This window comes from Diadema antillarum, unplaced genomic scaffold (assembly GCF_040938485.1).
Source record: "Diadema antillarum isolate AM-2024a unplaced genomic scaffold, OU_Dant_1.0 seq00000263_RagTag, whole genome shotgun sequence".
Classification (NCBI taxonomy): Eukaryota; Metazoa; Echinodermata; class Echinoidea; order Diadematoida; family Diadematidae; genus Diadema; species Diadema antillarum.
The window spans coordinates 1,407,905-1,431,291 of NW_027271301.1; the positions used below are offsets into that span (position 1 = coordinate 1,407,905).

The 23,387-nt window shown below is 39.6% G+C and overlaps 1 protein-coding gene across 1 annotated transcript in view; it reads left to right on the plus strand.

Moving 5' to 3' along the window:
* The first annotated feature begins 6,734 nt into the window (after positions 1-6,734).
* LOC139729767 (Y+L amino acid transporter 2-like) overlaps positions 6,735-23,387 on the plus strand; it is a 61,852-nt gene continuing 45,199 nt past the window's right edge. The window contains exon 1 of the mRNA XM_071640701.1: positions 6,735-7,560. Within this exon, the coding sequence (XP_071496802.1) occupies positions 6,984-7,560 (577 nt within the window). The 5' untranslated portion in view covers positions 6,735-6,983. The remainder of the gene's footprint in view (positions 7,561-23,387) is intronic.

The window sequence follows — 23,387 nt, forward strand, 5'->3', positions numbered from 1 at the left end:
GGGGGGTACGGTTTGTTCCATTCAAAGTCAAGAAGTTCTCACTCCACGACTACCGCGAGCATTCCTGCTGCCATATAAACGTAGCCAGAGCTTGGCATTTGGGTGATTAGTCTTTTCACCTATACTCTCTAAAGTTAGCTAAAATGATCCATGCTGTGACCAAGCTCGCTCTCTAGAGCATGTCTTGGATCTCTGCTTCAGTAGTTGTTCAAAGTCAAAGTGCTGTGCTTGTTCTGTGTAGTACACCTAGCAGTGTTATCTTTTTACTCATATCAATATCATATCATATCAATATTCACATACTACTAAGTGAGATTTTCCCTTCATTTTTCTCCTTATTGTTGTTGGGTCTCTTTTTGCTCTCTCTCGCCCTCTCTCTCTCTCTCTCTCTCTCTCTCTCTCCCTCCCTCTCTGATCGCGGAGGGATGCAAAAATGGGTTGGGCGCAGGTGGTATTGGTGGGATTGCTATGATAATTAATTGATTGCCTGGTAACGACATTTCAATGATATGAAATTGAAATCTGCATCATTCCAAAAATGGGAATGCTATACTATGCGAGGAGATTGCATGGCGGTGTTTGAGCACCCTTTGCACACTGACTGGCAATGACAATCAACTTGAAGTATACACAAGGGGTCAGGAGAGAAATTATATTTTATTGTTCATGCGCTATTGATCATTAAAACAGCTTGTGAGACAGGTGAACGTTCATGTATGTTTTGTTTGCATGTTTGCCCCTTGAAACCCTCATATTTTAATCATGTTTTCCTATGTGTTTTCTTCATTTTAGTTTTTGAAAGCAACAAGGACACACAATGAGGCCTCTTTGTTGTTTGCCGATTATAGGTCTGCTCAAACAAAAGTAAGATTGGATTCCATAAATTAGGGTACATAGGAAAAGCACCAACCAAGTATAAATCTACTGAAATTGCATAATAATTATGCAGGGCCGCTAATTAGTGACCTACACTCACCCACTTCATCCACACACACACACACACACACACACACACACACACACACACACACAAACTGAAAAGCATTCCATAGCCCCTGCAGAGACATTGATGATGATGATAATAATGATGATATTAATAATATTAATAATGACACTGACAATAATAACAATAATATGACAATGACAACTAGAAAAGCACTCTGAGAGTGCAGACCTCCGCCAAGCATGCAGCTCATTAATTCCACCACTGATCTTGTCCTTCCATAGAGATATCAGTGATTTCCACTCATACGTATTTATAGCAGTGTGTGCTGAAAGTCGCCCGATTTCCCAATATTGAAGCCTTTGTTACGTCATAAACCCTCAGCTGCATGGCGCGCCTCGCCCTAGCAGAAACTAGAGCACGCATTTTAGTGTGCGCATGCAAACCTCAAATACGCGCAGCCTGAACTCCCAAGTTCATTGACCCTACCTGCCAAAATATAAAAACTCCTTCATAAATTCCCCTAAAATTCTCGGATCATTACCAAAAGTTAATCGTTTGTTACTTGTGTCATTCTCAACCTTTCCTGCAAGTTTCATCCCAATCCCATCACTACTTTTTGAGTTATTTTGCACACGGACAAACGAACAAACGAACGAACAAACAAACAAACAAACCAACGTGTAACGAAAACATAACCTCCTCCCTTGGCGGAGGTAATAATAGGCTAATAAGTAACGAGATAAGTACAGCGTACAAGTATAAAGGCCCATATATTATTATAATACTGGCTACACAGGCCTATGATGATTATGATATTATAGTGGCACACAGGTCCTCCTGTCGGTCCCCATGGCGCTTCAAAAAAAAAAAATGCGTGTGCAAACATAAGAGAGTGGAGAAGAAAATAACAACCAAATAAAAAGCAAGTAAAAAGGAGCACTATTCTCCTGGACATACTATATTAGTAGAATGAAGCTATTTATTCAATAATGCGGGAGGAACATACGATTTAGTTTTGAATTTGAATGTTTCTCCTTCTTCTTCTTCTTCTCTGATTAAGTTTGTCTCCTTCAGATACAGAAGCTGAATGTTTCTGTTAATGAAAGTTTTGTTCCTATAAGTGAAAAAGCACCCACATGCATGTTTTATTCGAAAAGTCGTGTGGTGGATGCGATGTTTGTGGAGGGACCATGTAGTGACAGTACGAAGCAGGGCGCGATGTCACGTATATACGAAGCAGCGGGCGATATCGGCTTTATGATGTCACAATAACTGTATAACATTTTGCAGTAGTGACCGCAAGTCACAAGTGCTTTGTGATGTCATAATTGCTATGTGACATCATTCACAAATAATAATCATCATGAAGTGTCAAACAAAAGTGACGGTGCGAAGGAGGGCGCGCTGTCATTAGTGCTTTGTGATGTCACAATTGCTTTGTGACATACTATTAGTTTTACATAGAGTATAAAACATGCCAACTTCTGAATTTATTTAGTACAATAATATACTTTTCCTTGAGAGTTTCTAGTTAAAGGAAACGAAAATTCCCAAGAGAAATTAGGATTGAGTGAAAGCAGTAACATTAGTAGAACACATCAGTGAAAGTTGTTGCACAAGCATGTATCTAAATATCTTAAGTAGTAGGACCTACTCCTATGTCAGATACGATAGAAAATTGACTCACATGCATTGTGGTTCGAAGGATGTGAAACTAACTTGTCATGATCAAGAAGGGTTTTTCCCCGTGTAAGAAAATGTGGGGTTTTTAACGCGAGTACAAAATAAGTACAGAATTTCCATAGAAAAAAAAAAAGCAAAAGCAGATTTGATTTAATTACCCGACAGATACTAGTAGTCACGACATACGTCTTATTTACAATAATTATAATGACGTCATTAGTGCCCTAAAGGCTTTTCCTAGAGTACCTACTTGTAATTACAGTCTTCATCGTAAAATAACTTCCACAGGCATTCACACGGTTTGGAAACTCCTTTATTTTTCTGGTTGCCACCATGTCACCAAACGAATTAGCGCCATCTTTTGCCCCGTATACGTTACAAGCCCCCGTCGTCGTCGCCACGGAAGTACTATTTCTGTGGTTGCCGCACGCGTGATATACGTTTCCGTACAGCATTTGCTCAATTGGCCATCCATGATCAATATGTGAAATGAATCAGTATCTTATGCTGACATTCTGTACAACTTATCTATTTAATTACGGCAATCTAATATTGGTCAAATTGTCTGTATATTCTTGACTGTTGATAAACCATAGCTAGAGGGAGAGTGTATAAACTGTACCCCTTGGATTTCTTAGGTTTGGTTTATGCATACCATAAAGACTCGACCTACGTCTACAGTATATACAGTTCGACCTCGATTATCCAGCCATTCATCCGGATAAGCGAATTGGCCGGATATGGGAGACACAATGTTAATGTGTTGCCGTCCAAGCTGCAGGTAGCGTACCCCGCAACGGTGGTGATGACTGCTTATTTTTACGATGATAATGTGGTGTGAATTTATGTTAGTTCTGTCGGGAATATTGTAGGTAAATCGTGTGAGTTTTGTAGAAATTTTAATTGAGTTTAAAGTCACTGTTTTTTTCTCAATTTTTGGACGAAAAAAAAAAGTCCTTCACTGCGTGAACGCGTCCGGATAGAGATTTCCGGATAAAAGGAGGCCGGATAATCAGGGTCGAACTGTACTAGAAACTCGTGATCCTCCGGCTTCAAAGGTATACAAATTTCTTATACTTTAGTACATTGTACATCCATGTGGTGTCATCGAGGTGTAAACAGAATAATGCAAACTGTGCACTGCCATTAATAGACTACCGATATGTCGAAAGAAATAGGCCTACTTTGTAATTGTCAAGTTTCATACAAGATGGTAAACCTACTTCAATATTTGATGGTTTCAGCATGTAAATTAACGACCATTTATACCATATAGCATATTGAGAACACGCAGATGAGAATCGACGTCTTAAAGAGCCAAGAGCTCCGGTCAATAATGGAAGCTTGTCGGAAAATTAATCTAATCAACGTACAATTTGGTTGGAGTTAATAGCTCTGGTAATTAATTACACGGTATAAGTTTGTTCAGACTTTAAACTCGTGACACTTTGTGTATAAGGTTAATTCACGTTGAGCCACGCGCGAAGCTTTCTCTTTCGGTAATCACCCTTTCTTGACGTTATCTGCAGCCGGCATAATTTTGTTATCTTTGACACCTGTCATTGTCCCAGCCAAAACGAGTTGAAATATCCACAGGGGAGACCTCTAAACCCAATTCCACCCTCTGCTTGATAAGTCCAGAAATCTTATTGTTAATCATGATGTTGAAGGTTATTAACCCATAGTAGGACCTAAATTGCCGCACTTCCCGTTGGTTCGTAAATTAAATCTACATAATGACTGTATATACAAATGCCCGTTTCGACTACCCATTGTAGTTGGAACTACAGTGTGCAATACACGTATTGTCATTAACTTGTACTTCGAAATAGTTCTCCTTCAAGAAGAGCTAAGCCTTTGACCAGAGAAGGCAGTAATTTGTTTGCTACGTGGCAGAGATGGTGCTTCCAACAGATTAACGTGCGGTCATGACCACCATCAAAGATTATCCCGTTTCATCCCCATTATACATAGTCCCTCATTGTGGCAGTTTACGAAAACGAAGACAATAAAAAGTCTCCTTTTGTTCATGTCTTTATTCCGATGCACCCCTTAAAATCGACAGAGTGTATCAAGATGATACAGGCCTAGGTATGGGGCATAATGCGAACATAATATGTATATATATATATATATGTATATATATATATATATATATATATATATACATATCATAAATAAATAAAATACAAGATAAGTTCAAAGGTTGACAAATTGCCCTGCATCGACGTAATTAAGGTTGAGGCAGGGCAATTTGTCAATCAGTTACAATGAAAGCATCTCGACGGAAGAATTTCATAAATTTGAAGTTAAAGGTATTTTCCCTTCGTAAAGGCTATAGGCATATTCCAAATAATGTGATTATACTCAAATATATTTGAATGTTTAGAACGCACTGCCTATGCATTAGGGCTTCTGGTTGTCAGGAAAATTCTTTGCGTTAAAGGTATGCATACAGTTTGAATAAATTAGGTTGTAAATTTGTCTATTGTGCACACAGTCAATCACAAAATAAACCGCATCTTTTGCAAGCAACCCTAATTGCTTCTAAAACTTGTATACCCATCATGTAAATCTTGTCTTAACGGTGCGGTGACAATTCCTAGGAAATACATAATATAAAACAGTCTTGGTATAATGTCGGCCATAACTGCATGGGGGTTTCAAATAAAATTATATCAGAAGAATATAATTCAATAGGTTGTGGAATGTGTTAGGTGCATTGCTATGTCATTGCATAAATCAGCTGTTGTTTACATGTTGTTTAAATGTTCATTTAGTTACATAATGTTGTCATTTCATTACAAAATAATCATTCATCGACGAAATGACTGAATTCGTAACGAAATATTCCATGCGACACTTGGCTCTCCATGTCCATGGTTTTTTTCCATGGTTTAAACCATGGTTTCATTTTGTACCACCTTCGTGAATTCGGGCCAACAAGTATAAAAGTGGTATGAACCTTTCTTTAGACAAAAAATGATGAATCAATGAAATTACTGAATGAAAACAACACATATACCTTGCATGATATCGAATACACACTCAAACTATAAGTGAAATGTAATTTCCCGCAAGAGGTGAACAGTGCATACCCTCTTTACTGCAGTTTCAACCAATCGATCACATTAATGTTATACGGCTACTTTATATAATAATGTTCATCACACACGTTTGACACATGGTTCAGTATCACTAGAGTAATGCCTACGTAGTACAATGAAGATATTGACAGGTCAGGCCCAAAAGCGTATCTGTGTATTTGACAGATTATCATGGTGATTTCAGGAAGTAAAGTATCTATACATCATACGATTTTTGTGTCGTTGTTGTTATTATTATTATCATTGATCGCATACTCATGCTATACATGTCATTTGCAACACTTCCTCGTCCAAATATATTAGTATGTGAAGTTACCCTTATCCCATGCATGTTTAAAACACACTGAGAGTTATTTCCTATTTCTATTACAGTATATTGTGCTTCAATTTCTTCTTGTATGCTGACAAAACATGTTGCTTACTAGGTGTAAGAAGGAGTTATCAGAAGAGCTGACAACTGATACTAGAACTGGAATGCCACGGGAATCTTTTAGACAACCCATACACAAAAGTCTATCAAATTGTTTGGGAGACATTCCCAAAAGGGCGATCATTGCAGAGCAAGGACGCGTGGAAATTGCAATGTTATCGGGATCCTACTTAGTATACTCCTACCCCTGAACAGCTAATATACTTTGTATGAAGCTAACATACTGAAGTATTACACCATTATATTCGTTGTTCCATATTTTCTCTGCTTTTCAGTCCGCGCGGCCAGTTTATAGAGAACAGACACCGCGAGGGGGAACTGGTGTTCCCTTTCACAGCGTCTTTGTGCCTAGCAACGGCAGCACGAAGAGGGAATGGATCTGAAGAAAACGAGCATACCACTACGAGTATACACTGGATGGAGTGGAGTGCTGACACCCGGCATACTACTGTATTCAAGACTGTCAACACACACGCCCGAAAGCAATTTCTCACTCTCGAGTGTGTGTGTGCTGTGCACTGATGCTTGCATCACTGCACTCACTCAGAATGCGCGCTGGAACGAAAGAATAGCGCGGGAAGTGGCGAATGAACTTATTCACTTGTCCATGCTTTTACAAATACCTGAGCAACTACTCTATAACGTTCCACCATTGTCCGTGTCGTATCTACACATACATACAGGCAAATTACTTCTATTTTTCTGCATGCAGTTGGCATTCCGTGGTTGAAGTTGAGTGTGACATACGGATCGACATCGTGTGTTCCTTATAAGGAATATATAAGATTGCTTCCGCACAACTATAGTCCGTCAAGCTATGCCGCCGTCGAAGGAGGAGGAGATAGCGGCCGTGCTGAACACTTCGCGAGAGCCGTGTATACCCAACGTGAGTGGTGATATTATGAATGGTAGCTCGTATTTCGGTGGAAAGAGCGACGTCAAAATCAAACAAATGAACGGCGGAAGCCATGATGAACCAGTTCGTCTGAGGAAAGAAATCAGCTGGGTCAATGGCGTCACCATCATCACGGGCTGCATCGTCGGCTCCGGTATTTTCCTCTCGCCAAAAAGCGTGCTGGAAAATGCTGGCTCTGTGGGCATGTCCCTCGTCGTGTGGACTGTGTCCGGCATTTTTTCCCTGATCGGTGCACTGTGCTTTGCAGAGTTGGGAACCACCATCGTCAAATCAGGTGGGGAATACTCCTATATATTGACTGCATTTGGACCTTTACCAGCTTTCATTCTTCTCTGGGTGACACTTCTTATCATCAATCCAACTGGGCAAAGCATCATAGCCTTGACATTCGCGAATTATGTCGTGCAACCGTTTTACGCCGACTCGGATTGCGGCCCTCCCGATATATTTGTACGACTATTGGCAGTGATGTGTATAAGTGAGTATTTACATCGGATTCACGTTTCCTTTAAGTATTTCTTAGTTTGTTTGTGGTGTTTTTTTAAACCAATGTTTTGGTGCGTTTCTGATTTGGACGTGAAGTTTGGGTTTCGATATGTAAATTTGATGCCTTCGAATCCATTGCCATTGATCTTGTATACCATGCAAATTCTTGTTGCAAAAATTCTTGAATGAAGTGGAGTATATTCAGTTATTGTTGAAAGTTACGAAAATTCCAAAAGGATTTTGTTTCGGGTATATCGATATATTCATTTCGGAAAAGTTCGGATACCCATCCATGAATATATTGTTTATAAACATTTACAAATATATATATATATATATATATATATATTATATATGACTCCAAATTCTAGTTTTATCTTATTTTCTTGGAGTACGAAGGGAGCTGTATTATCCTCATTTCAAATCGTTTGTTTCCTTGAGTTTAGTTTGTGCTTAGAGCTGAAGACCTGTTGTCACTTCAATTTAAACAAGTTATGATAGTTTTCAACATTGCACATTTGTGTTTACTCCCTCTTGTTTGGGTGATCGTGCAGGAGTCAAAAAGTAAAGTAGCGCCATGGTTTGTAAAGACTATCACACGTGGTACGTACAGTGTAGGAGTCGTCGTGGACCCCCGCATACAAATTATCCGATAAAATGTCTAACATACCCCTGTGTAATATGATGTTTAGAATGTTTTGTTGTATGTAGTCATTTATTTTATGGCGTAAAGTGCATGATTGCCTATTTTATTGTAGGACAACCAAAATGGTTTTTTAAAATTCAGCTCGGGATATGTATACGCCAAGACATGCTGTGTTGCCATTCAAACACGAGGTGGCTAGGTGTAGCTGCCCAGGGCCAGAGTAGCACGATGACTGCTCCAGTGGACATGAATGGTGTCTGTCTTTGGACACTGGAAACCTGAGTTCAAATGTCACAACGGATACTCGCTGATGATTTGGCACGTCCTCGACTTTCACTCAATACATCTTTGTCAAAGGCAGTGTGTACAAAGAGCAAAACAGTTCGTTCGCTGACAGAATGCTTACATTAAATATAGGTGTCCCCTCACACCACTCCCCTGTCCCATAGCAATAAGAAGTTGCAGATAATCAACATATTGGCATATAGAACTTTATTTGAGAGCCGATTTATGTGCTATTATATTGGAAACTATAGAGAGACTCTTATAAAGCGCCCATTCTACATAAAAAGATACTCATGGCGCTGTATAATACAATTTACAGGTCTCGATAAAAGAGGGAAACTGACCATCATTTTTCAGTTGGTTTTATCTGATAAATGATGATACTGTTTATGACGTCACAATGTTGACTCGGGTCTCTCATGGTGCTGGTGATGCAGATTTTTCTTTTTTGGAATAGATTCTACTCGATGGCTTTATACCATTGCATCGAGTGTCCCGTCAAATTATCTCTCTTTGCGATCGATGTGTGATGGGAGTAACTGGATGCCGAATGCCCCATCACAGAAAGAACTTGAAGTATATTATTTATAATTTACTCCATCTTTTTGCCACATGGACATGCGGTGTATGTGAAGTATTACTAGTTTGTAACTCGATAGATATTGTAACATACTTTTGACGCTGTTTGAAGACCCATAACCTTTGATTATGAATTTCACGCACACAATTTATTTAGTTAGGCCTATATGTATATAATAAAGATATGCTCATAACTCTTGGCATACAATATTATTTTATAGTGTGCACTCATCGCATGTTAGTATCGCGCTGCGTATCTCGCAGTAGTCACAAATCACATGTTTTTACGACGATATGAAGTATAATCTTTATGGGCAATTACATTCTTCTATAACTAGTATAAGGTACAAATACAATGTACACTGTAGCTATGATAGGCACAGTTACCCTTCCGGGCTTCGTTGTGTAAGACAAGATATGATGTACAGTGCACATGTGTAAAAACTCAATCGAAAGCCTTTTCTAATGTCGTCTGAATAGGGCGGTACATTATCTTCAGCCATAATACAGGAGAAGGAGATACATGAGAAAGAAAATGTTATTTGATTTTCATCACGTCCCGCGAAAATCTCTCAAAGATCGGGGGGGGGGGGTACATAAAGAAATAACCCAACTTCCTACTGCAGCTTACGTGCGGTATAACTCACATCATTAGTCATCTTTTCCCGAACTCATTCCTCCAAGAGTGTTAAACGACCCAGTTTTTTCCCATTCTGTGCCATCTAATATCAAATCAAATATTACCAACAGGGTTGAATGCTAATATACAATTAAACTGTGTTTTGTTTTTGTATGTACTGAATGCCAAACAAAAACTCAAAGATGCCCCTCATGTCTACATTCGTATATTAGGACATCCAGTCATACTCCGACTGTCATTTCGTGGAATTTTGTGTTTTTGCCAACTTATAGTATGAACTGCGAAAAATGTTCTCTTCCTTAGGTTACTAATTTCAAATTGTAATACTGTGACACTCGTCGTGACGTTTACCATTATTTAACGATATACACCGTCACATCATGCTGTACACACGACAATCGAAAAGATGAAGTCCTACTGCCATAGCAAATACCAGCAGTATACACATGTGTACATGACAACAACAAAGAAGCTGTGAATTGTTCATTCTGTATAGAGAGTTTCAACACCGTTGTAGATTGATATTAGATAACAAATTTATGTTGACGTATACACATGTATACTGAACTCTTCCTCGGGGGCGTTGTTTCGCCCGAACAACTATCCTGAAGGCAGTACAATATATTACCATACATGATCAATCGTACAGATGCAGAAAACAAAATGAAAGAAGACACAAAGGATTTGGGGGTTGAAACTTTGAAGAAAAAAAAAGAAGAAGAAAAGACAACACTCGTGGACCGTTATCTTCTATATCCCAATGAATCGCATTAATGAACAAGATTTTGTGCACTGACAGAATAGGCATGCAGTGCATCGAAACGAAACGATTGTCGGCACTCACCAATCCCCATGTACCGAGACCGGGCCCGTATGAGGAAGAACTAAGGAATTTTTTATCTCTATACACTCATAGCTTTTGGAAAAGAACGCAGTTGAAGGCAGTTAATCGCCCCAATTTCCGATATTGTCTAACTTAGTTAATTGAACTGCATGCATGAATAATATTCAGATGCACGAAAACACCCTATGTAGCAAACACATATTTTGAGGATTATGCTGTCACAATCAAGTGATTTACGAACCAAGAGCATAAGTTTAGCATCATCCATTTACTCCATAATAATCTAACACTACTGGTATACTGTGTAAAAGTGTATTGAGAAAAGCAAACCCGTCACTCACATGCTTTTGCCCTGTTTGAAGCGCTATAATATGTATATATAATGTCAACCCTATACTAATGCGTATATCTTCATATCTATACACAACATCAGACACTTTGGTACACCGTACACTGTATAGCATGCAACAATACATTGTATATATGTACTACAACTCTACATGTTATATGGTTCATACCTTTCAAACTTGCCTGTAATAGATGGGATTATTCTTCTCAACAGTGCAAGACACCAGAAGAAGGGACAAGGTGTTTCTCCTTTGACAACGTTACTGAAATAAAATTGAAAGGTCAGGGAGTGATTTGTATTCAGTCATTTTTGTATTTATTATTTTTTTTTTTGAGAGAGAGAGAGAGATAGATAAAAATCATTTCAAATCTTCCACATGTTACAGTTGATCAATCTCACGTTGATCGAAAATCAATTATGCAGAACAGGAGTCGGGTGACTAAAATGATACTGCTTTAGCCAAACAGTATAAAGAGCATGGAATTTCATTGACATAAGGTAGGGAAATAAACATGAGATAATTATCAAATTTTGAAGTGTGACATCTTGCCACACAACAATGATATTGGTCACCATTATTTCATAGGGATTTTAGGTGAGGTGTCGTGGCCTGAGAGGTCATAACGAAACACCTTCATTTAAAGTTGGCCTGCGGCATCACACACACAGGCCTCGAATTAACCGACGGCCACCGACGGCCATGGCCGTCGGTGCCCCTCTCGTTGGCCGCAATGCCTTTTGTTTTTTGATCAAAGTTACGGCCAAAAAAAATGTGCCCTTTTTCTTGGGGCCGTGGTGCCCTTTTAGAATGAAAGTTATTATTTATGACATATGATATGCCCTTTCTCAAAGTCTCTTTAATAAGCTTGAACAACTTTCCTGATCTCAAATATCATACCTTCAGTTCACTCGCGTCCCGATATATCTGATTCAAACTCAAAGTATCTTTCCGAGATACGAGACGACGTGTACCTACATGTACGCCCGACTGGCTTTTACCGTCCCGACTGCCTCCGCAGCGCAGCGGCCGCGAGTATGTACTAGCTAGGCAGCGCATATTCAGATAGAGTAGTGAAGAGTGAACTCCCAAGTTCACCAAGAAAAAAAGAAAAATCCCACGATGCCAAGGTGTGCCAGACTGGGGAATGGGGAGGGGTGGAGAGAGAGAGAGACCAATCAACAGAAGAAACCGCGCGTACTGGCGCATTCTTGGAGGTCATGAACTGTCTGTCACAAACTAATCATAGCAATCTACACGCGCACGCAAATTCCTTTGCCTTGTGGTTTTGCCAGCCAGCTGTCGGAATGTGCTTTGAAGTTTCATGGCAGCCTGGCTGGCCTGAAAGGGTGTCGAGTTTCAATCAATACCTACTGTTGTTTTATTCCTGTTTAAAAAAATGTTGTTTCACTGATAGAAACGCGGAGATCGGGAATGTGTTACAGCTGTAGGGAAGAGGTTTTTGTTGTGTGTTGCACTTTGTGTGTGTGTGTGTGTGTGTGTGTTTGTTTGTTTTTCTCGGTTTGTTTTTCTTCTTTCTTTTTTCATAAACACCAAACATGCCCTTTCCAATGTGGCCTTGGTGCCCCTCTGACTGACTTAAGTGCCCTGGCCTCTTGGAAAAAGTGCCCTTTTCTAAATGGCCGTGCCCCTCCAAAATCCTATTTCGAGGCCTGCACACACACACGCACACACACACACACACACACACACATACACACACACACACACACACACACACACACAAATATCAATGTTCAAAATACAAGGGATATACTGTTGCACAGTATCACGTTGCACAGGATGATGAACATGTGAAACACCTATGGTGGCCGAAGCAGAGTTTTGTCATTATGATGAAAGGCTCTGTTAGAGGCACATTCCTGTGCTTTTGTATTTTCCTCTATACATGCATTATGATATTTATACAATTCATCGTCCGCATTTCGTAAGGCAGAATAAAGATCCCCCTTCTCTTGTGCCCCTTGTTTATGTGTACCATTTATTAGATAGCAGAATTTACAAAATCCTCCGAGTTTTTGAATTAGTAACTGAATTGTAAATATGGTAACATGTTTACCAGATCACAGTTCTTGCCTCTGTCACGTCAGAGGATTAGCAAGAGCCAACTCATGTTTTCTCCAATATAACAAGTTTGAGTAATTCATGTCTCGATCTCAACTTCCTGTCACGCGTATGGCAAGAGAATCGTCAGTCTGTTTGTGATGCGCTTATATGCACAGTGAATAGAGAAATTGCTCTCCATGCATGTGGCTGTACTAATTATATTCGTTGTTTGTCTTCGTATTTCCAGAACACGGTAAACAATGACTGGTAAGCAGAGTTTCACTTCCCTCCGTGGGAACTAGAGCAAAGTCTGGGCGAAGATCTCGATAATAACCACGAACTAACATTGACATGGAACTCTCCTCCCCATATCTAGAGAGACAAGCACACTACACGCGTCCTGCTTCTGAAGTCGAGGTTGCAGTCGTAGTCTGCAGTTGCAGTCTGTTAATTACCTCATTATGATACTCAAGCTGAAAGTACAAAATGGCAATACCACATCATTCGTTACAAAACACACATAACCAAGTGACACGAGTGCTCAATATTTATTTTGTTAAGTAAAACTTCAAAAACAGTAACACTTGAAAGGGTGTAACCTTAAGTATGTTCCTCAAAGCTCATATCCTGTGATGCAAAGTCGTTGATTTTGTCGCCAAAAATTTCACTTTGGTAAGTTTCCTAAAAAAAAAATAGAGAAGGAAAATGTAGCAAAGAGAAAGTGTACCATGCAAGTAGATGATGTGTTGCAGCATTACGTCACAATTAAGGAGTAATTGCCCACAGAAGTGTTACTGGGATGTAAACTGGCATTTATTTGCAATCACGCCATCCCACTTTCTAACGCAACGCAAAATGTTGCTTCCATTCAACCTATAACGCTGAAGAAGGGACCTATTCTGTGATGTTTGTGAAGTCCGCACTGTTATCGAGCGAGCTAATTACCCCCCCCCCCCCCCCCCCCCCCCCCGCTTTTTAGTGCGATCATCTGCTATAATCATATGTTTGGGGAAATGTTACACATTATATACTTGTATTAGCAATCAAAAATCAAATGTAGAAAAGTAAAGGTTGTTTTTCGTGTTTATGAATTTCCTTTTTTTTTTTAAAGAATGTCTGAAGCGAAGCTGATGTTCTTGTTCCTTGGTGACAGAACATTGGCCTTAACCAGGTATACTTTATGCATGCTGCCCTTTGTACATCATTACTTCACATCAAATCCTTATAGAACTATAGTAAGGGGAAAAAACTCCGAGTGCTTTCCCACCTATTTAACATTCGTTGTTCATACATAGCCTATAATGTTTGTATAAAAAGGTCCACTGATGGGCACTGGGTGTATATTTTGCATGACAATGTGATAATGTGATGTCTGTAGGCGACATCACTATTGTAAGTGTTCTTGTGTGTCAGTAATTCCGTTAATGCTTTAGACTAGAGTAGGCCTCTCTAGAAAACTGGCAGAGTTTCCAAGGGACTATGAGGGGGTTTCTCGAATGTGAATGTGTGTGTGTTGCGCCAGGCCAAAATGGCGTTCTTGCCTTTCTTGGCGGCGCCACTGGGAGGTTCCACGTTATGGCGAGGTAAGACTCGACGTGCAAATATAAGTTGTACGTGAATCTGTACCTTGGCGGTCATAACCCCACGCTTCTGACGAGCGGGTGAATGTACAATGTATGCCTCTTCATGCACCCAGATATACCAGGGAGCTCGGAGGTGAGAGAAAACCTCACTGGATATACTCATAACATCACGCAAAGCATGCATTGTGTGTGTTTGCTGCGTGTCTGTATATAATGTACAAAATTGTACGTGTGTAGAGGGGATCATTCATAATTATCTTGAAAAAAAAATCTGCGATTGTAAAACACCTTCAATGTAAACGTAAAGAAGTGATATTTTACTATTCTAAGAAACGTAGCGAAAATGTTTGCTTGATGTATGCAGGTTTGCCCAGGGAGATGATCTCGTCTGCCCCTCTGGTTTGCCGTATACGGTAACTCCGTGTATACCTAAATGTTAGAGAAATGTGAAAGAGTAAACCAACATTATTTTGGATATATTACAAACGCCAAATTCCAAGCATATTCATTTGATACTCAGAAAACTCCAAATTCCAAGCATTTTCGTTGAATACTCAGAAAAAGAAAATGCATTTGCACTTTGCTTTTGATCTAGTGTGTGACGACTTTGTTATGGCTCGGTAGGTAAACACAATTGTTCAACGCATAAACTCATGCGCATAGGTTTGGTGTTTTTTTTTTCCCAAAATTCGCCCAAAATGATTAATCTGCCGTCAATCCACTCCCCTCTCGCATTCCCCCAAAACAGTAGAAAAACAACATCCCCAGATTCAATGGGAATCATGAGGTCACCAACAAAGCTTTGCGGTCCCAGGGTAGTTGATAGATCAACAACTGAATAAACATGAAAATGGGAAATCTTTTGTTGGCACAGAGAAAACAAGGTATATGAATGATGAAAGATTGCACGGGCCTTTGTGTCTAACAGTATAAACCTGTAGATTGATGTGTTGCATGCACCAAGTCTTCATAATTCTCCGAAAAATAAAGGAAATGGAGTAATGACTGGTATTGATTTATACTCTGATCACCACTTATGTGGCCAAAAGAATGTCTAAACTTGTGCGCCATATAATATTTTATTAAAAATTCTGCTATTTTTCTTCGGATTGCTCGTGCATGTCTCCATGCGATGTCTTGTTCATAGTCTCACCATAGAACATGATCCTCAGTCTATAGGGTATATCATTATGGTGCATGTATTCCAATGTCTTTTTCAAATCATAGTAATTAGCAATTTAACAGTTATTAACAGAATGATTCAGTGATGTCATCGATAGTATCTTGGTTTTGAAGGCCTTTTGTGGTCGGTTCCAATCAAGTAATCTGAAGAAAAATAGAAAAAGTGTGATGGTCATGGCACGTAATATTAAAATCCATTTGGCCACATAGTATAAATCAGGGTACTGTATTAATCAGCATAATAAGCCAACCTGCGTTTGCATCGCAGGTCCTTTAAATTAAGAAAAATTCTTTTTTACGTTCCTTTGTGGGTATTATTCTGTTTAATGAACGTCACATTCTTTCTCTTTTGGATCATCACTTAAAATGTATTTGATCATTTTATTTCCAATTGTATCATCGATACGATAGCTGAAAAATTATTATATTTTATTTTTGCTGTAATAGATAGATCATTAAATAGCGCGATATAAAGGTAAAAGTGGGAAGACTATATTCTGCCTCTTACGCTTTTCAAAGGGTGAGAATATTGTCACGACTGATGTAGCGTTTATCTCTAACCACATTACTGTGATGTTTTTCGGATTTCCGTCGTGAGTTAACTAAACTGTCTATGACCGGACCGGGACTACGCGGATGATGCACGGGGTACCCCTCGATGATACCCCTCGTTTCATTCCTTTCATTCATTTACTTCATCGACTGTGTGTGTAAAAACTGCGATCAGTGTGTTACAGGTGTTTGTTTCATTCGATCCGTCGGTGTGTTATATGTCTTTGGACCTATGTTATCAGATTACTTGATGGCACAGATGGCTTAATCAGAAACTGCTGATGTTGATGGGTTCACGCTGCATGAGATTTCTCACACGATGCATAGAGCTATACAATTCAGCCATGTTGTAGTTCCATGCTTGCATGCATGCTAGCGGGAGACGGCTACATTTTCATCCAGAATCTCGACGAACCTCGATTTCGAAATCTCGACGTAGAAGACTGTGCATTTTGTCCACATGGTTTTCCGCTTTAACGACTGATCTTTTTTTTAAGGTTACACGTGTACTATGCTAGTTACTAGTCTTCACTCATGCAGGCGCAAAGTATTCCTAGACGTCTAACCAGCTCCTTCTCACCGTCTCCTAGTCTTAATACCCACATCTGACACGGCTTCTTAAATGGCAAAAATAATTACAACAAGTGATCCAAAGTTAACTTATCTACCTTTATAGGAAGTTCGTCTGATTCGCTGTTCTAGGATGATGACTTGTAATTAAAAAAAAGAATGATATCCATTATCTACCTATTTTATGTCTGACTGGATGCTTGTCTGTATCTAGTCCTGACCTGACATTGAACTTTTGAATCTCATTGGATCTCCCGACGAGTGATATGCCCGAGTCTATTAAAGTCCTCTAACTCATGGATATCCACGTAGTTTGCTGTGTTCAAAAGGTGCAACTGTTGTAATAATAGCATTTACATATTTATAGTTGTCGTTGACTTTGTATACAGCTCTCCAGTACCGTGAGGACTATACAGTGTAGACCTTTTACTAGTAAATGTTATGCATTCTCATGATTTTTTTTTTTAATTAAGAAGCTTATTTGCAACTTTCTTGACATGGCAACAACCATGCAAAATAGATTCCGATTTTGGGGATGTTTATACGTGAGAACAGGTGAATAGTCCGTTTCCGTAATTTATTACAATTTATGGATGTTTCTTTTCAGACAGCCTAGAATAATGAAGTATTTCAGTTACCCGCTCCTTCAATAGGTAGAAATTCGCTCAGTTGTTGCTAGGTAGGGCAAGCTTCCCTCCTGCAAGATTTGTGCGTACTACACAGGTAACTTTCGTGAACAAAGCATGCATAAAATCTAAATGTATTACAAAACCGGTCTGTTGACTATTGTTATGTAATTAGTGACAAATTCATAAATTGGAATTCGTTAGCATTAGCAGTGTACCCTCGCTATTGACAACGTGCATTCTGCATGAAATTATTCACGATGAATGTCAATACTGTCATTGTGCGTGCATTAATATACCAGTCGAATGATTGAGTGTCATATTATTATATAGTTTTTATATCATGGTAGGGAGCTATAACATAATAGAGATTATCTCAATTAGTAAACCCCATCATTTTTAGTCGCCCTGATGAAGAGATGGCTTGTATGAGGGAATGATTATCTGCGATCTGAGCTTACCATGCAGTGCAGTCCCGGATGCATCACGACCAGCATGCTACCTTGATGTGTGCCGTCGAAGGCACGTCTGGAATGAGACAGTTGGAGGGAGTAGGCAGCCATTTTTTTTCAGGGAAATATATGGCATCGTGAGAGGACGTTGTTACAATGAAGCTGTACACATAGCTCCATGGTGGTACCATTTGACAGTATGTAGTGCTTTTGTTTTGCTGCCATGTTTTAAGTGCAGTATATCACACCATACTCGACTTAACTTTGACACAGAAATCAGACGAACAGAACGGTACAGAAGTAAAAAAAAAAATAGTTTTGTCTTTTCAAACCTTACATAATCTCCAAGTGATAAGTACTGAAACCAATACCATTCTCTTAAACTTACCATAGTTGACATGGTGTTGTGTTGAATTTCTCTTCAAAATATAACCTTGAATTACTAAGGATGCTGTCAACATATGCCGATATCACGTTAATATGCCACTTTATTAATCAAGTAAAGTATTAATTGTGTGGGTATTATTTTCACTTCTTAGGACTTTGTAACCTGTCAGTTCGCCTGCACGACGTGGTGATACCTCAAGCAAACTCCACCGATCTCCTCTGTAAAATATTCATTGTACAGGATGAGATTGACAATTTGAACGTACTGGTTAACTGGACTATTGCATCATGTAACTGATAGTGTCGCGCAGTGTAGTAGGGAATAGAGAGTTGTCAGTCTCCAACAATCACCATGCATAGTGACTGTCAGTGACCAAAACATATCAGTCAATCAAAACCAAGGATTTTATAGAAATTGTCAAGAGACAACATGACAACTTGTCAGGGCTGACGCTTTCATGAAACGGTGCCCTTTTATGGTGGGGAAAGATCCTTTGACTTGCTGTCAAATGACAGTTTTTCATTTGCGACCGCCATGAGTGGAGCATTATACACTCAACAGTATAGAAGAGAGGTGTGACTATGTGCTGTATTAGTGTGTATGCAGTAATTTATGTCGTCTAGTTGTTTGTTGCTTGATATCTTGGAAGATGAGTAGAAAGAGAGAGAAAGAGGAAAAGTAGAGATAAAAATCACGGATCACCTTATAATGTTATATAAGACAAACCTCCTGAGTACAGAGAAGAAAGTTGTGTAGAAGAAAGTTGTGTAGGGACATTCTACAGGGAACCGAAACGAACGAGCTCACACCAGGGATATGGGAAAAGCATTCTTCCCACCGCCCTACTCACACCGCAAGACCATTACTGGAACATAAGAACTGGGGGCATTTCATGAAGGAACTTGTCGGATAAAATATCTGACAAGTCAGTTATATCCGACAAGTTCAGAGAAATTAGCCAATCAGACTGAAGAATTTCTCAAAACTTGTCGGATATAACTGACTTGTCAGATATTTTATCCGACAAGTTCCTTCATGAAATGCCCCCCTGGTCTGTCACCTCCGCAGTGGTCAAGCATTGATCTAGATCCATGGGTCAAGAGAAGATCGAGTTCATCCTTCAGTAACTCGTCATCTTGGTGTTGTTGATGGCGTCATTGATTTGGTCAGGTTCCAGGTGAAGTACCCCTGTATCCCAGAAGCCTGTATTGGAGCTGTGCTATCCTCAAATGCAGGTATACTACAGTGTACTAGTAAGGTTGGTTTTGTTGTTAGTATTGACCCCCCGCCCCCTCCCCCAATCAACGCCATACATATTTTGTAGGACACGTGACCTCATTCTTTGAACTGCGTTGGCCCATTGAAAAGAATGGCGAATGGCGTTTAGTTCGATCACCTATTGATTTTAAAGAACAGACCCAGTGAGGTTCTGCTACTAGTGTTGTTGTGCTATTCAAGGACAATTGCGTAGTGTGGGTACACCCCCATTGTAGATTTCATTGATGAAACTATATAGGAACTCTTTTTTTTCCTGAAACTTGTATTGTAGGGGACTTATGTCCTTTCAACCAAGGCAGTCACTAAAGACAGTTTTCTATTATGCTTACATTGGGGAGGGGAGAATTTTCTCCCAAATAAGTTCTTTTGAATGAATTCGCTGAGATGCGATTCAGCAGAGTTTCGAGCGAAAGCTTGCATGCAGTATATTCATAGATACTGCATTACATTCCTATACTTTATAATTCTGCTGTTGTCTGGCTTGGATCCATTATGGTGACCTCCATCACCTGATGATACGTACGTAGTTGTGTGAAGGAATCACCCTGGAGGACCGATATGATATGATTTATGTCATTGCTTGGAAATTGTAATAGAAATTATCTTTCCAGGGAAGTATATGCCATCTCCTTGGGCTTTCCTTGAAACAAAGAAGAAAATGTAAGAAATAACATTTCACAAATTATGTGGGCCTAAAGATGAACGAGGAGTATAAAACAAACGATGTCGCGTGCCTAACCACAACATTCGTTTGGTTGTGTATAAATTGAACGCCGTTTCAAAACACCTCACTCATTCACATCTATATTCGTAACACTCTAATAGACATTATTTTACATGCGTAGTTTCGCAGTACAGCACTTGATGGGATAGGGGAGCTCGCGTGGTTAATAGGTTAAAGACCACGGGCTTCCATACACGTACAATGAGGTTCGAGTCCCAGCCCAGCAATAGTGCACCCGTTGGCAAAGCACTTTATCCTATATTCTATATTAAATTATTTATCTATACATCTATCTATCCATTCTTTGCATCTGCACAAGAGTGGTATATCGATGCCTCCATCCGTCTTTCTGTCTTTTTATATTATGTCTGTCTGTCTGTCTGTCCGTCTGTCCCTTACTCTGGCTCCAAGCATGCTGCTTCATGTGGGCTTCAAAAAGGCGACTGGCTGTAGGAAGGACCTGCAGTTATCACTCTGTATATTAGGTGGTGTGTGAGCATGATGAGAGGACAGGAAGTGTGAGCTTTTATGATTGACACGTGTTACTATGTGTCATTATGATATAGCTGTGTACGTGTGCATAGCTTTTGTTCTATTGACATAGTTTTTGTTGAGTGTATTTTTTGTTTTGTTTGTGATCAGTTGCTCGTGATTGTGTTTGACTACACCTCTCGTTGACGGGGAGAAATCAACAGGCGTGTTGTGGTCCGAAGTATGTCAAGGTCTGGGATATTGAGTCACCGAGGGGCTCGGCTCATCCCGCCATGGATCGGTTAGCGGTTTCGGCAATAGAATCAGTGAAAGGAAGAACACTCCAGGTGCAAATACATTTGATAGGTAAAATAAAATCAAACAAATGAAGTATGAAAGAACTCGGATTCACAAAATGAAAGTACCGAAACTCATCGAAGTTTTACGATGCTTTCATGCGAATAGTTGAATATTAACCAGTCGCAGCCTTTTATGTATTATTCGAAAAAGAAATGATTCCCATCGCTTCACCAAGTTTCCCATCGATTTGTGCACAGAAAAGCTATATGTGGGAATCTGTGATCCATAATAATCATGGCTACTGCAACCCTTCCCGTTAGAAAATATGAATGAAACTGTAAGTCTATAACTTGTTCATTTCACATCTACTCGCAAAACGAAACAAAACGCCACATTCTGTTGTGCTGTGTATTTCATTATGCTCTCTTCGCTTTCACGAGAGGATAATTCGTGAGGTAGACGGTGGACGGACAGCTTTCCGCCGACCTTCATCTGAAGTCATTTTCTTGGATAGCGTTTAACTTTTCCTCTCTCTCTCTCTCTCTCTCTCTCTTTTAATGCCACGCTGTTGTCATTATTATTTTTTTTTTTGCCTCTTAACTTAATTGCCATAACATTAATGGAGAGAAAAATTCCTTTATCAAATTAGTTTTCTTTCTTAATCATACCGCGGTGAGACATAACCGGGATAACGAAATGACAGCACAGGGTATAACTGAACTTCCTATTATGATATGAATGGCAAGGCTGCAGAAGGGTACTAGTATCATGGGGAAAGGGAAAAAGATGTCATTTCCATTTTTAGGTCAATAGAGAGAGATCTGGGGAGAAAAAAAAAACGTCATATGATACGAGCGTTGGTCATCATAGGACATGCACTCGTTATCTTCTATACTGCACCATGGAGAAGCAGTGTAGCTCCATGACCGCATCAGGCCACCGAGCTACAACCTTGCTACAACCATGAAGCTTGGTTTGTAGCTTCATGCTACAACTAAGAAGGTACGATACCTCTTTGCTACAACCACACACAGGGGTTGGCGAAAGGTCGCACACAGCGGATGTACCTCGTAGTAACGACGAGTCGCTTCGTCGATTGACATTTCTAATGGCTCCGTGCCAAGTCGTGACTATGCTCGCCGGGAGGGGAGACGTCTCACCTCCATGCATGCAATTAGTCTGCCAGTACATGTATTTAGATGTCAAGTTTACAATAAGAATCAATGTGCTATGCATTGGTGTCTTATTTCATATCAGTAAGTATACCCTGACGGCAATAAACCTTTATAGTCAGCTATCATAAATGAAAACGACACTAGTCTCGCCGAACACTTCAGTTACTGAATTATTGAGCTCATATTTTTCTTTATGATGGACGTGATTCAGCTGTTTAATGATGTTATAAGTTAATAGTCGATGTGTATGTCTGTTACATGCAAACAATTTGTTATCTTGCAATTTATTCCCGCCTTTTCCCCTGCCAATATTTACGTTGTTCAAGTTCATTAGGCCTAATCCAGGCCGTCGTGGGAGGGTACAAGTAGGCTGCTACATTCCCGCACTTTTGTCACCTTTTGTTAAATCGCGCAATGCGGCATTCATGGTCCAGTGATGCGATGTGTTTTTCATGAACGACAGAATTTTGTCCAGATTACCGCCAAAATCATGTGTGTCTTTCATCTAGTTTGCGCGTCACGTATATTGCACGCAATGGTTGTTATGTGCAAATAATGTGGTTATAACTATTTGCAGAGGTGACGAAGAAATAGGGGCGCAGCCCCGAAGTAAATCGTACCAAGGATGTATCCTGACTATCCTACTGTTGGAGACATCACCGAACTGTATAGTTTTAACGAGAAACTCGGCATTAGGCAGGGCATTGTCATTTTGGATCAAACCCAGATTATAATCAAAAGAAATAAGAGAATTAAATGGGAAAAATGAGACGAGAAGATTGTGTGGTGGATATATACGATCATGGATAGCTACAAAAGTACATTGTAGATCCATGATGGGATGATGTGGAGTGATCCTATATATTATAGCACGAAGCTTTAGTGTGTTAATTGGAAAACGTCCTCATAAGTGACGTCAAAAGTACATTGTAGATCCATGATGGGATGATGTGGAGTGATCCTATATATTATAGCACGAAGCTTTAGTGTGTTAATTGGAAAACGTCCTCATAAGTGACGTCATTTTCCAAATAGTACGCCATGAAGGGTCAAACATGCCAACATTCTGAAATACATGTAGTTGAATATAAATACGATCACGTGAATCGC